Here is a 13,029-nt window from a genome sequence, read left to right as displayed (position 1 = left end):
CCAAGTATTCCAAGTACTAAATAGCAAGATGCTTTCGCTATTCATCATAATGGTGTTTTTAACTCGTGCAGACTAAAGAAGGTACACTTGCCGTTGTCACGCATGTGGAACAATCCCGCGTGTGAGAGATAATTCTTATAGCGAAAAATTGGTAAATCATCATCATCCTCCGAGCCTATTTCCCAATCATGTTGGGGTCGGCTTGGTAAAAATTGGTAAATGGGTACCTATTATAAATCGTAAAAATAATCCCGCCAGCAAATAAATTTTAAAAAATATAAAATACATTCCTTCATCTTCGTAAATTTCATTCGTTCATCTACTGGTGGCATCGACTTACAAGTACGCGCTCCGAAATTTTTTTTTACCCATGTTTTATTTTCAGCTTTTTTTCTTAGGTAATTTCTGTTATAGTTCAGTTAAACCATTGACATAAGTTAAACATTTTAAGAAAAAGTTGCAACGAAGAATTTTTCACATCAAAATCAAAGGCATTATTTGCGTGAAACGAAACGTAAAGTGGGACTAGTGCTGTTACATAATTTTGTTCTTAGTAAGTTTTGAAATCGACTAACCATTTACTTGGAATTCATTGAATTTGCAATGCCTTTATGCTAAATACCTTCAAGCAAAGATTTGCCATTTCAAGTGACGATTGCTTAAATATAATATTTTTTTCCTTTTGGTGTTAATATTGAATAGATCACACACAGAGCAAATCACACAACTGATTCTAATAATCGACTATTTCAAATAGTAACACTAAAATAAACCAACGTCACATCACTATTGTCACGCAAATGTAATGTCATTGACCGACTTATCACACGTAGGGTTTCTAATTGGATTATGGTTATTATTACTAAAAATCGGTTTTGGTGTTAATTTTGTTAACTGAAAATACAATTAGTCACCAAAATGTGGATAGACGAGGCGGACGGCTTTGCCGAGATTTTTAAGGGCTATCTGCCCTACTATTTGCTTGTGGCTCTGCCTATTTTTATCATAATGTCTCCTGTTAACCCGGTTGCGGCTTCTCATGAGTTCTCGGTGTATAGAATGCAACATTACGACTTACACACTGTTCCCCACGGTAAGTACATAATAATATTACACTTGTAATTTATAAAACGAAAAATCGATTCGTAACTTTTTGAGGTTATATTGCTATGGATAGTGAATAGGCTGTATTATTTATGGTTTCCCTTATCAGTGTCAATTAAAAACATACAAAACTTTTTAATATACAAATGGCGTTCAATTATATTTTTACGAGGTGTTCAGGACAGTATTTATTGTTTAACATTGGAGTTTTTATTTCATGTAATTTTAATAATTGATTTAAGAACAAAAGTGCATTTAATGTATAAAAGTTCTCATTCATATGAGTAGCATTAAACTTTTATTATTTACTCTTAAAGATCTAGGTTATTAATTTATTATTTACCAAGTTAAGTTTTCCTTGTCTGTGTACCTAGCTGTACCTAGTAATAATAAATAAGTTAATGTTGTTGACATAAAGGTTACAAGGCTTGCAACTACCTTGTAGTCAATTGTGAAATTGGATTGAACAAACTAAAATATTGGCAGCTGGATAAAAAATGCTGTTAACAATGAATATAATTGTTGCATTCTGCCAACATTTTTATATATGATTGTAATTATTAAGTTTAGTTTTTAGATATTTATTACGCCTAATGTAGTACTAAAAATGAACAGTCAAAACACCAAAACAATTCATACAATCTAAATCTACGATCTACGATCTAAATCAAATCAATTCATTGAGTTAATTCTTACCAAGTTCACCATAACAATGTCTGACAATACTTTTGAGGTTGTTTTTGTGTTACTTAAAAAGGCAGTTAAACAGCATATCAACGCCTTAGAGTGAAAACCTCGTAAGTGCAAGAGATAACTTTTCAGGATAAGGATTGGTATTCGATATTTTTTATGATTATCTTCCAAGAAATGCAATAAAAAAATATTGAGAAAAAATGCATTTCCGAGGTTTTCATTCTAAGACGACGATATCATCTAGTTTTCAAAATATAAATGTTTTTTCTGAATCCCATTAACCTAAATAAAATTTAACTCAATTTTGTACCAGGATGCCGCAGCGCCAGCTTTAACCTGGAAGGTCGTTCCCTAACATCATGGAGCACATCTCGTCACTGCGTCGTCGCCAGGGTACAGGACATCACCATTGATCAGTTCATGGAGATCCGCAGCAAAGCGGGAGCCTTGCTGCTGGTGCTGCCTAAGAACGATACAGTTCTTACGGTTGAAGAGAAAGAGGTTAGACATGTTTTCTATAGAAAAACTGCTTATAAAAATAATAACATCACTTTATTATCAAACAAATAACTAAGTAAATGGTCCTGTTGTGGTGACTTTAGTACCCTTGACTGTGATCTTGAGTCAAATAAAATTGTTTTGAGCCATTCCGTTCAATTCATAAAAGTTTCTAACTCTGACAACTTACTGTTCAGAGGTGAAGCTCCAATACAATTTTAATACAAACCAACATCAGTTGTCATCTGGAATGAAAGAAAAAAGTTCACATGCATGCACCATTCTAGATATCACACATATCAGTGATCATCTTTTTCCCAACCATGTTGGGGTTGGCTTCCAGTCTAACCGGATTTAGCTGAGCTTTACAAGGAGCGACATCACACATATCAGTAACATTACATAAATAATAAATACATTAAAACAACACAACTTCTTGTCTCCAGCATATCCAACTCCTGGAGATGGCAATGATCCAGCAGGAAGTGAATGCTCCGGTCTACTTCGCTCGCTGGACTCCAGAGTTTGAGGATATCCTCCGAGACCTGCAGCACAGCTTTATTACTGACGACAAGTCTGGAACGGCTCTGGAAGCTATGTTGAACACTGTGTCTTCTAATGGCTATCAGATTGGTGAGTTTTTAAAACCTCATCATCATCCTCCTGCCCTTATCCCAACTTTATTTGGGGTCGGCCCAGCATGTTTCTCCTTCCATACTCTTTTTAAAACCTATAACACATTTTATTTATCATCTGCCAGTCTAACCGGATGCAGCTGAGTAACATTGTTCTACATGGAGCGACTGCCTATCTGACCTCACCTCAGTTACCTGAGCAACTCAATATCTCTTAGTAGGACTAGTTGTAAAAATAATGTTTGTGATTGTAGAGATCTGAACACTGTCATCAAACAATCTATTGATGTTCTGCTACACAGAGTAGATGTAGAAGTAGATATGTATGTCAAAAACATCTGTGTGATCTTGTATCATCATTATCTTGGCCTAGATTATAAACAAACAAATGATAAGTGTCTCATCAAATGATATAAATTGTACCATGTCACACATTTAACAGCAATGAGAGAATTCAATACACAGATGTTCAATTCTTATTCCTGTATTCGAATATGATGAAACTGGCCAAAAAAAAACTAAGAAGAAATAACGTAACTCAAATATGACACGACTTTTTGTGTAATATGCTGAAAAATGGCACTAGAATCGGTTTAGCAAAACGCGAGATAACATAATACATACAGGTCAAACTGAATACCTTATTTTAATTGATTAAAAAGTGCTCATTTCAGTAATTTTAATAAACGTATTTGACTTTTACTTTATTAATTATTATTATTTTTAGCCCATAATGTCCCACTGCTGGGCAAAGGCCTCCCCATCTTGCTTCCACACTTCTCGATCTTTCGACCGAGCCCACCAGTCTCGACAATGGGCATCCAGATCGTCACGCCATCTCTTCCGGGGCCTACCCCGCCTACGGTGTCCATCCTGAGGTGTCCACTGAGCGACGATAGTGGCCCATCTATCAGGATGCATTCGGCTGACGTGTCCGGCCCAGTTCCATTTTAATATTGCCGACTTTCGGCCCACATCAGCGACTCCCGTTTTGGAACGTATGTCGGTATTTCGTACACGATCAGTTCGTCTAATACCTAAAAGGCTACTTTTATTCCACAGTGGTATCAGCATCAACTCCTCAGAAACTGGACTCAAAGCCGGTGACTTTGCATGGAAAGCTGGTGGGTCGGTCCGGATCAGCTCAGACCATTGTCATTGCAGCTCACTATGATTCCTCCGCTATTGTTCCAGTAAGTTTTCAAAATTATATAAACGGGATAGTATAGAGACTACACTCTACTTAGCAGAGATTTGACTGGGGCGCTACTGTGGCGCAATATTTAAAATTTCCCTCTGTTGAACAAAGTATTGAAAGTATTAAAGTTACAAATAAAATAACAAAAAAAGTATGATTAATTTTTGATGTGTTAGTTATCTATACCTACGATTAAAGCTCGAAGCGGAAATTCTAATATATTATGTTTTTTTTTTTATATACATATTTTATCCAAGTTAACATTAGATTTGAAGTATTATTCATTTGTTTTAGAAAGTTAAAAAGTATATCTCATCATCTCAGCAAATTGTTCAAAGTCAAAAAGACCTAACTAAGTTTTTTACATAATTTACCTCATATTTTAATTAAGAATTTCTATCTCAGGAATTATCCCAAGGCGCAGACTCAAACGCATCAGGCGCAGTTGCAGTACTAGAACTGGCTCGAATCTTCTCCCGTCTCTACTCTACGGCCTCAGTCAGAGGTGCACCGTCGCTACTGTTCGTGCTGACGTCATTAGGACACTCACTCAATTACTTCTCCGCTAAGAAGTGGCTTGAAGAACAGTTGGATTCCACTGACGCGTCGTTGTTACAAGTAAGTTGAGAAAATAAAGTTTTATTTATGCCTTAAAATAAGTGGACTTATAGAAATAATTATTTTACCATTAAAATGCACTAAAATCCGCCATCCTTATGACCCTATTTCAAATATGCAATAATAAAGCTCTAAGCTTGTAAAATAGTTAACTTAGAACGTAATTGTAACCACGAGAAATGACTAGTCTTATAGTTCTTAACGAGAAATAGCTTGCCTTATGTACTTACTACATATAAAGCGGATTTTTTTTTGTTTGTTCGTTTCCTAATCTTCTAAAAGGATTTGAAAAAAAATAATTGGGAAGCCAGCCTGTCCATGGTGACATGCGGCCTATATTTTTTCCGGGTACGGGAAGAAGTTCCCATGTTTGGCTGAAACCGCGGGAAACAACTCGTTGAAAGTATTTTCTATAGCTGTTAGATTTCCAAAGAATAAATAGAATTTTCTGTTTCTACTAACTGTTTCTTATTATTATTTATTTATTCTCGTTTATATTATTACTTGTATTCAACAAAATATGTTTCCTTGTCCCCAGGACGTATCCTTCGTAATGTGCCTGGACTCCCTCTCCTCATCCGACAGTATGACAATGCATGTCTCCAAGCCGCCCAAGCCGGGCGGAGCCGCGCATTCACTCAAGTCAAGACTAGGAGTTAATATTAACCATAAGAAGATCAACCTAGCTGATGAACTGTTGGCGTGGCAGCATGAGAGATTCAGTATTAGACGGATGACTGCTTTCACGTTGAGTTCGCTACAGGTATGTCTAGTTGCAAATCTATACTCGTACACTAATATTATAATGAGGATTTTTGTACCTACTCGAAATACTCTGAAATTACCGAACTGATTTGAAGGATTCGATTGCTTAAAAATGCTTTAAATGGCGTAATTGGACATCTTTTTATCACTTTGTGGATTTTAGAAACTGACAAAGCAGCCCGAATTCCAGATGTATGTATTACACTACCGTGCCTGGGAGGGCAAGTAAAGCCCGTGTTCCCGAATGCAATTCAGTAGTAGTCGTAACAATACCACGTCAGCGGCCGTCAGGCGTATTATAGAAATCTCGTGAGTACAGGGCTTGTCAGGGGGATTAAACCTGTATGACTGACAGGTTTAATCTGTAAAAAGAAGAAGAATTTGTAATATTCCTTGATCAGATATCACTAATTTTAACACTAATTTACCAACATATTTAACTTGCTACTGTTCCCAGAGTCACAAGGACCCATCCCGCAGCACAGTGCTGGACCTTCCCTCAGAGGCCGGCATCAGGAACTTGGCCGCCAACATCGCGGCGACTGCGCGGGCACTCGCCTCGCATGTGTACAACCTTACTGACGAGCTCAACGATGAGGATCGAGCCTTGTATGATGATGCACTGGTAAGAGGCACTACCTTTCTGTATAGAAAGAGAAAAATAGATTCCGACGAATTGAGAACCCTGTCCTTTGTGCAGGCGGTTAAAAATAGGAAAACAATCAGTTTTTTGTAAACTAAAAAGAAAAAACAAAAGAAATACATGTTTTGTTTTTGGATGGATATGTCACTGGTTTATATTGAAAAATAAAGAAAGGTGATTTTATAAAAAAATATATTATGTTTTTTTTTCGAGAGAAAGGGAACAAGGGATTGTGGTGAAGAAATAATGCAATAAAAAAAGGATTAAAATGAAGACTAATAAGAAACCACATTTATCGATAAATATATGGCATTATATATTATATAGAATTTTTCCTAATCGAATAAAATCTGTCACTAGATATGTGTAAATAATTGACATTAATCATAACTACTTCCTTTCAGGGCGTGGACGAGGCGTCAATAAGACATTGGTACAAGTACTTATCGTCGCAGTCGAGAGCACCACAGATTATCACCACTACAGCACCCGGCGCAGGTTAGTTCACATTTACTGGTGCGTTGAGTTTCTTCGGTTTTTGGACGCGGATGAAACCTTTAGGCCGCTGGGATGGCTGAGCGTGTAATATCGTTCCATGACGTAATGTCATTTGTTTTTGAATGCCTTAAAGGAAGACCAGAACAGTAACTAAGTAAAAGTACGAATAATATCTTAGGCCCCAGTCACACCGGGATGGCAAGCGATACTGGTCTTTTATGTAGTTAAAGTTGAAAATTATTCCATACTGAAAGTACTCGCCGCGTCACTGCCGGGCGCTACCATTCCGGTGTGACTCGAGCCTTAACCTCTTATGTTTTCCTTGAAACTTCGAAAGCTTATCAATGAATTCCACCTTCTCCCCAGGAGTGACAGGCGCATTATCACGTGCACTATCCCGCTACATGGAGGTGTCGACGTCAGTGCACGCGGTGGACAAGCGCGAGCCCGAGTACGCGCTCTACGGCGCCACACGAGCCGCGCTATATGTGTACAGGTATACTTCTCCCCAATCTTTTGACGTGACAACGTCTTATAAATCGATGGAGCCGGCTGCAAGCATTAAAAACATGACTCATGTGGCGTTACCTCGCTCTGAGGCGTTCCGTTTAAGGCTTGAAGTGCAAGCGAGAGCACGCAACGAGCAACAAAGAGGCACAATCGGCCTCCGGGTTCGGCAGCTACTCACGTTGTCACGTTCAACTATCGTCAGTAAACCGAATATACAGACCACCGTTTTTTGTCGTCGCGCAATATTACGCTATAGTGGCTGCGCAGAAACCGATTCTAGGTTGATACACAGTGGATAGAGGGGACAGACTTGTAAGAATTCGAGTTTTACAAGTATTTTAACTGTCATATTTGTAGACCTATCCTTCAGTGTGAGAGGAGACCTGTGCCCAGCAGTGAGACGATAAAAAGACTGTAACAGTAACAGTATTTGTAGACCCATGATGGAATGATTTATTAAGCTTATATTTGAACTTGATGGATTGCCGAATCAAGCTTTTGTCAAGTGATAAGTTTCTTAAATTCATAATTATTTTTAGTTACCATATGAAAGGTAACATAAAAAAAATTGGTTGTCTGTAAAGTCGGTTTACTGACGATAGTTGAACGTGACAACGTCATAAGAAAATACTGATGGAATGGTTGCATTTTTCAAAAGAAAATTTTCATTTTATTTGTTTGATAGATATTTTGTATGGATGTAGAGAAGGAGGTTAATGGAAATCATAATTGAACTGATCAAGTTACATTTATTTGTACGCATAAATACAATTATGTCAATTTTTTTTTTTAATATATTTATTTATTTTTTCCTAAGTTCCCTAAGTAATTTCATACTGGCTCAGTGATTTAAAGAAAAAAAAATATATTGATTGATTTAATTGAGAAATGGAAATTGGGATGGAATTAGATAATCAAAAGTGTTTCTAATTTAAAATATAGGTTAAATTTTCTGGTTTGACAAGAAAAAACTACTTCGTACCTTGGTACTTTTCTTATTAACATTTTTTACCTCGAATTTAATTTATTCTTTAATTAAATGAAAAACATTTTTTATAAAAAAGAAAAATATATTTTATAAAAATTGGTGTCAATTAAATTGGCCCGAAGTGTTTCGTCGTCCTGACGTACGTCAACCGCAGCTAAGAACCAATCCCGAGTGACGGCTATGACGCGATGCGCTGCGGGCCAATCACCGCTTTACCGCCGCCCCCGCGCTCCCTTCTTACCACCAAAGGGACCCAATAAATCACTTCTGCGCAGGTGAAAGTCAGGGCTCGACTTCCGTGCCGGTAACTGTACTTAACTAGCAAACGACAAGTCAGTACATGAACGCGCGATTGATTATTTAAAATGTGTAGGTAGTTATAAAAAGTAATCTCGTAATCGTGATTGCAACTACAATTTGTAGTTAGTAATCAAATTTTTGAACTACTTTTTACAATTATTTAATGTAATTTGCAGTTTTGATTACTAACTACAATATGTAGTTGTAGTTAGTAATCAGTAGTTAGATCTCATTTTGCCCAACACTGGCTATGCTCCATAATTATTTCGATCGAATAGTAAAGCAATTGATTTTTTACTCATCGTGAAATAGTTCTATTACCTTATTATTATAGTTTTGTTATAGCATAACCTACAATCGCTGCACTAGCGGACTGATGCTATTTATTTTAATTATCAAAGCACGAATATTCGACAATATATCACTGAACATACATTTAATATCGAAAGAATCATTACCTTTATCGTCGCAATTATCGTTGCTATAAACAATTTACACCACATTCACTTTTCACTGCACTTCATACTTGACGAAAATATGTAAATATATTATTGAATAGCAGCTGTTTACGCGGACGCATCGCTCACTCAAGTGGGAGAGAGACAGATGTCGAACGCTGCCGAACGCGTAGGCCGATTGTGCGATGGAACGCCTCAGAGCGAGGTAACGCCTCAGAGCGAGGTAACGCCTCAGAGCGAGGTAACGCCGCATGAGTCATGTTTTTTCGTGCGTGCAGCCGGCTCCATCGATTTATAAGACGTTGTCACGTCAAAAATATTTTTTAAACCCGCAACTCATTTACTCATAACCCACATACTTATAATATACCTAGCCATAGTAAATTCACCTAACATTTTCTCATTTCCAGCGTAAAACCAGCAGTATTCGACCTAATACTGACACTAGCGATCGTAGCATATTTAACCGTGGTATACTTCGCGATCCAACTATTCCCTCGCTTCTACGAAGAATACGCGAAGATAGTCACGGGCAAATCCAAAGTACACTAGTTTAGTCTAATGTGGTGTGGTAAGTGTTTTCCTACCTTTATTTATAGCTGGGCAAGTGATGTGTATAGGTGACAGTCGCTAGATGTAGTGTTGGTCGTAGTTAGAAAATATAACAGGTGTGTTATCGATTTGAAATTGGGATTTTTTGTAAGAACTATTGAAACTTAATACTCAAGAACAGCGCTAAGATTAATACATGACACTTTAAAACATGTTTTTTGGCTCTAACTCCAAACCGGAACGAGGAAGTTTCAAAACATAATCATCTCCCGAGCCTTTTCCCAACTATGTTGGGGTCGGCTTCCAGTCTAACCGGATTCAGCTGAGTACGGCCAGGTTCCCACTGCGCCGGATCGGCAGATCTGCCGAAAACCGGACACCGGACAGAGTGTTCACATTACATCGGATACCGGAAGAAATTCAGACAGTACCTCAGTTGAATTTGGACCTGCGTGCGCGTAAAATGGACGACGAAATTGTTGTGTTGTGGTGGTATCTTAATAGAAGGCAAAATAAAAGAAAACATTGGGTACACCCTATTTTACGGGAAAGATTTTCACTTGGAACACTAATGGGTAAACTTAGAAGAGACGAATGAAAGTTCTTCAATTATTTTCGAATGACAGCAACCACTTTTGACGATTTACTGGGACGATTAGACATAAGAGTACGAGATACAAGTTTCAGACAATGTATTTGCCCAGAACAAATATTTGGCCCGGTCGTTCTGCCGGCAATTCGTAGTGACAAAACGCTCGGTAAAAATGCCGGGCCCCGCAAAAATGCCGGACCCGGGATAATGTGAATAGCTTCATATAAATTGTACAGCCACTAGCTCTTCCGGCAGATTTACCGGCGCGTCAGATCTGCCGGTCCGGCGTAGTGGGAACCTGGCCTACCAGTGCTTTACAAGAAAAGACTGTACACTGCGACTGTGCAGTAGAATTTCTCTTCTCTCGAATACTACTGAGTCGGCGGAGACGAGATATTATAAATAACGAAATTCTATTGGTTGTTTTAAAACTTCACAATTGCCATGAAATTGTAAAGTTTGAAATCGATATCACTAAAAGGATTGGATCTATAGAGAAAAAGAAGTTAACATGTTGAATTAATGTTACAATTTATGCATTTATCTCAAATTAGTTTCAAAGTACCTGTACACTTCACTAGTGTAGCTATTATCCTAAACTTTCATGAAAAGGTATGTGACTTTGTAAACGACTTTCTATGTACTACACTTGTTATCCTAGTAATATTATAAACGCGAAAGTTTGTATGTATGGATGTATGGATGTTTGTTACTCTTTCACGCAAAAACTACTGAATGGATTTTAAAGAAACTTTACAATAATATAGCTTATACATCAGAATAACACATAGGCTACAATTTGTAAACATATTGTTCGAAATACTAAACCTGCGCAGACGAAGTCGCGGGCACCAGCTAGTTATCTATAAATCACACTCACTGTCTTATACGCGTTTATCGCTAGATTGTTTATTTTTTATGATATAAGTATCCTTCATGGACTGAACGAACCTATGTTACACAGGTTTTATTCGAAAAGTAAATTAAAATAACTTTACAGAAATTTTCAAAGCCAAAATACAATGATTTAACGACAAAATCGTATTGACACGTTAAACTAAAAATATAATCGAGAATGCATTTTATAATGTAGGTAGTACATAGAAGTTATTTTCTCAAAAGAAAATCGGCAATACTCTTGTGTTACCACATTTCCCGCACCACGGTGAAGTCAATCCTAGTAATAAGTGTTGAACAATTTCATTTACATACTAAAGAGTAAGTTTTCACAAATAATTTATGAGAAAAAAAGTAAAAGAATAATTTTCAATAATATTGTTTATTTATAAAGCAGACTATATTGTTAACTGGTGGGATAAGTATTGCCAGTGGAATAAATTTCTAAAACCGTTTGGCAAAAAAAAACCTTGTCTGTGGGTCAAATTTTACCAATCGAACATTTACCTTCCACTGTTGTGATAAGGTGGAAAATCTATTGAAGAGATTTGACAGATTTAGGTAGGTTGATATGCTGTCGTTTGTACCTATTTTCAGTCTACAGTCACGTAATCTATGGCGGTTGATAACATTTTCGTACTTTTATAATTTTCAACGCGGAAACTTGCCACATGAAAAAATAATTTAATCTACAATGGCGTCTGTATTCCACTGGCAACACTTAGACCCGCCATCTTGAAAAGTGGAAGAATTCTTTATTTTTGAATTACAGCAGTTTACCAAGAAGTCTATATCGTACATAGAATAAGGTCGAAAGCAATATTTCCAAGATTACAAATTAAGAATAAATAAATAAAAATGTGAAAGATATAATTTATTTAAAAAGATGCGTGTATTTATCTCAGCTAAGTATTATTCTGATTTCGAGATGTCCATTATGCCAAATTATTATAAAATAATTTATTGATTATTTTTCTGATTTTTGTAAAGGCAACGAAGGATCAGTGAATTTTTTTTACTTTATGTAAAATTGAACTGATTTATTTGAAAACTCATAATCATAGAATGAATTGGTTCTATATTTAAAATTCAAACGGTTTTCCTCAAGTAGGTTAGCATAAAAGTTTTTTTTACTGCAAACTTTGTTTTGTTGAATAATAGTTTTTATAATATAAATACAGATATGTTTATAAATATACAGTGGTTTTGTTGACCGTCCTGAAAGCTTGAAGTTCCTTGTACAGATTGCATTTGTGCTTCTTTATTCCCGTGCAAATTATTTTCTACTGCTTGGTGTCAACTTTTGATCAAACAAAATTAGACTTTATTCTATAGCTATTAGGGTTGGTTTTGGCTTCCTCAGACTTTAAGAGAAGAAGGGTGCTTTCGGGGCATGTTATACTCTTATGATTAGAAAAATAATTTTTGATCTCCCATCGCAAAATTAGGGGCATTTTATTGCTTCTTAGTTCAATTATTATTTTGTTTTTGGGAATAAGGACTAATAAATATATAGATTTGTCCATCATTTATCAACAAAAGTGGACACCAAGTTTAACCGAATATTATGTGATAAAAATACATACATATATTGTGTTATTTATGTATGGCGATGTTGTGTTTTCCATTTAGTTTAATCAATTAGATTAAGGTTTAATATGCTTTGGTTTTGGGTAAATACAAATTGATGGTTCTTAAGAACACGGACGGGCAAACTTGTATGTGAGATATTTTGTAAAAAAAATCGAGCTATGCTTTTTATTTTGCAAATTTTGAAAGTATGAGGTGCTTGAAATTTTCTGAAAGGATTGTTTTTGCAAATGAGTCAGTCATACAGCATTTTAATGTTAGAATTTAATTTTGAAATGAATGAAGATTTGTGTGTCTGGAAGTCCACCTGGGAAAAGGCTAGGCGGATAGTGAATCATGAAAGTAATCAAAGTTTGCCCGATCTGTGTCCTGATTCAATTTAAGTGGAAAGTTTCGAACAAAATGTCAAACGATTTGTGTTTGTAAGCAAAAATGATGGACGCTGCATGGAATTGAATAAAATTTTGTTTTAAAATATGATGTTTTTATT

At 36.3% G+C, this 13,029-nt stretch overlaps 1 protein-coding gene across 2 annotated transcripts; it reads left to right on the top strand.

The window, feature by feature from the left end:
• The first annotated feature begins 801 nt into the window (after positions 1-801).
• LOC124637960 (nicalin-1) lies at positions 802-13,014 on the top strand. Of its 2 annotated transcripts, XR_006985311.1 has the most exons (11): positions 802-1,093; positions 2,111-2,298; positions 2,742-2,928; positions 3,993-4,123; positions 4,534-4,746; positions 5,285-5,509; positions 5,969-6,136; positions 6,559-6,652; positions 7,019-7,148; positions 9,319-9,787; positions 10,357-13,014. XR_006985311.1 is itself a non-coding variant. In XM_047174710.1 (10 exons), exons 1-10 carry the CDS (start codon positions 919-921, stop codon positions 9,458-9,460), a joined length of 1,653 nt encoding a protein of 550 aa, XP_047030666.1. In that variant the 5' UTR covers positions 802-918; the 3' UTR covers positions 9,461-10,004. The 2 variants fall into 2 exon arrangements, 1 of the variants encoding a protein (XP_047030666.1); XM_047174710.1 differs by lacking the exon at positions 10,357-13,014 and having other exon boundaries at positions 9,319-10,004.
• Positions 13,015-13,029: the final 15 nt, after the last annotated feature.

Source organism: Helicoverpa zea, chromosome 17, assembly GCF_022581195.2.
Source record: "Helicoverpa zea isolate HzStark_Cry1AcR chromosome 17, ilHelZeax1.1, whole genome shotgun sequence".
NCBI classification, from domain to species: Eukaryota; Metazoa; Arthropoda; class Insecta; order Lepidoptera; family Noctuidae; genus Helicoverpa; species Helicoverpa zea.
The sequence above is the reverse complement of the archived record's forward strand: the minus strand, read 5'-3'. Positions and strand labels throughout refer to the sequence as shown.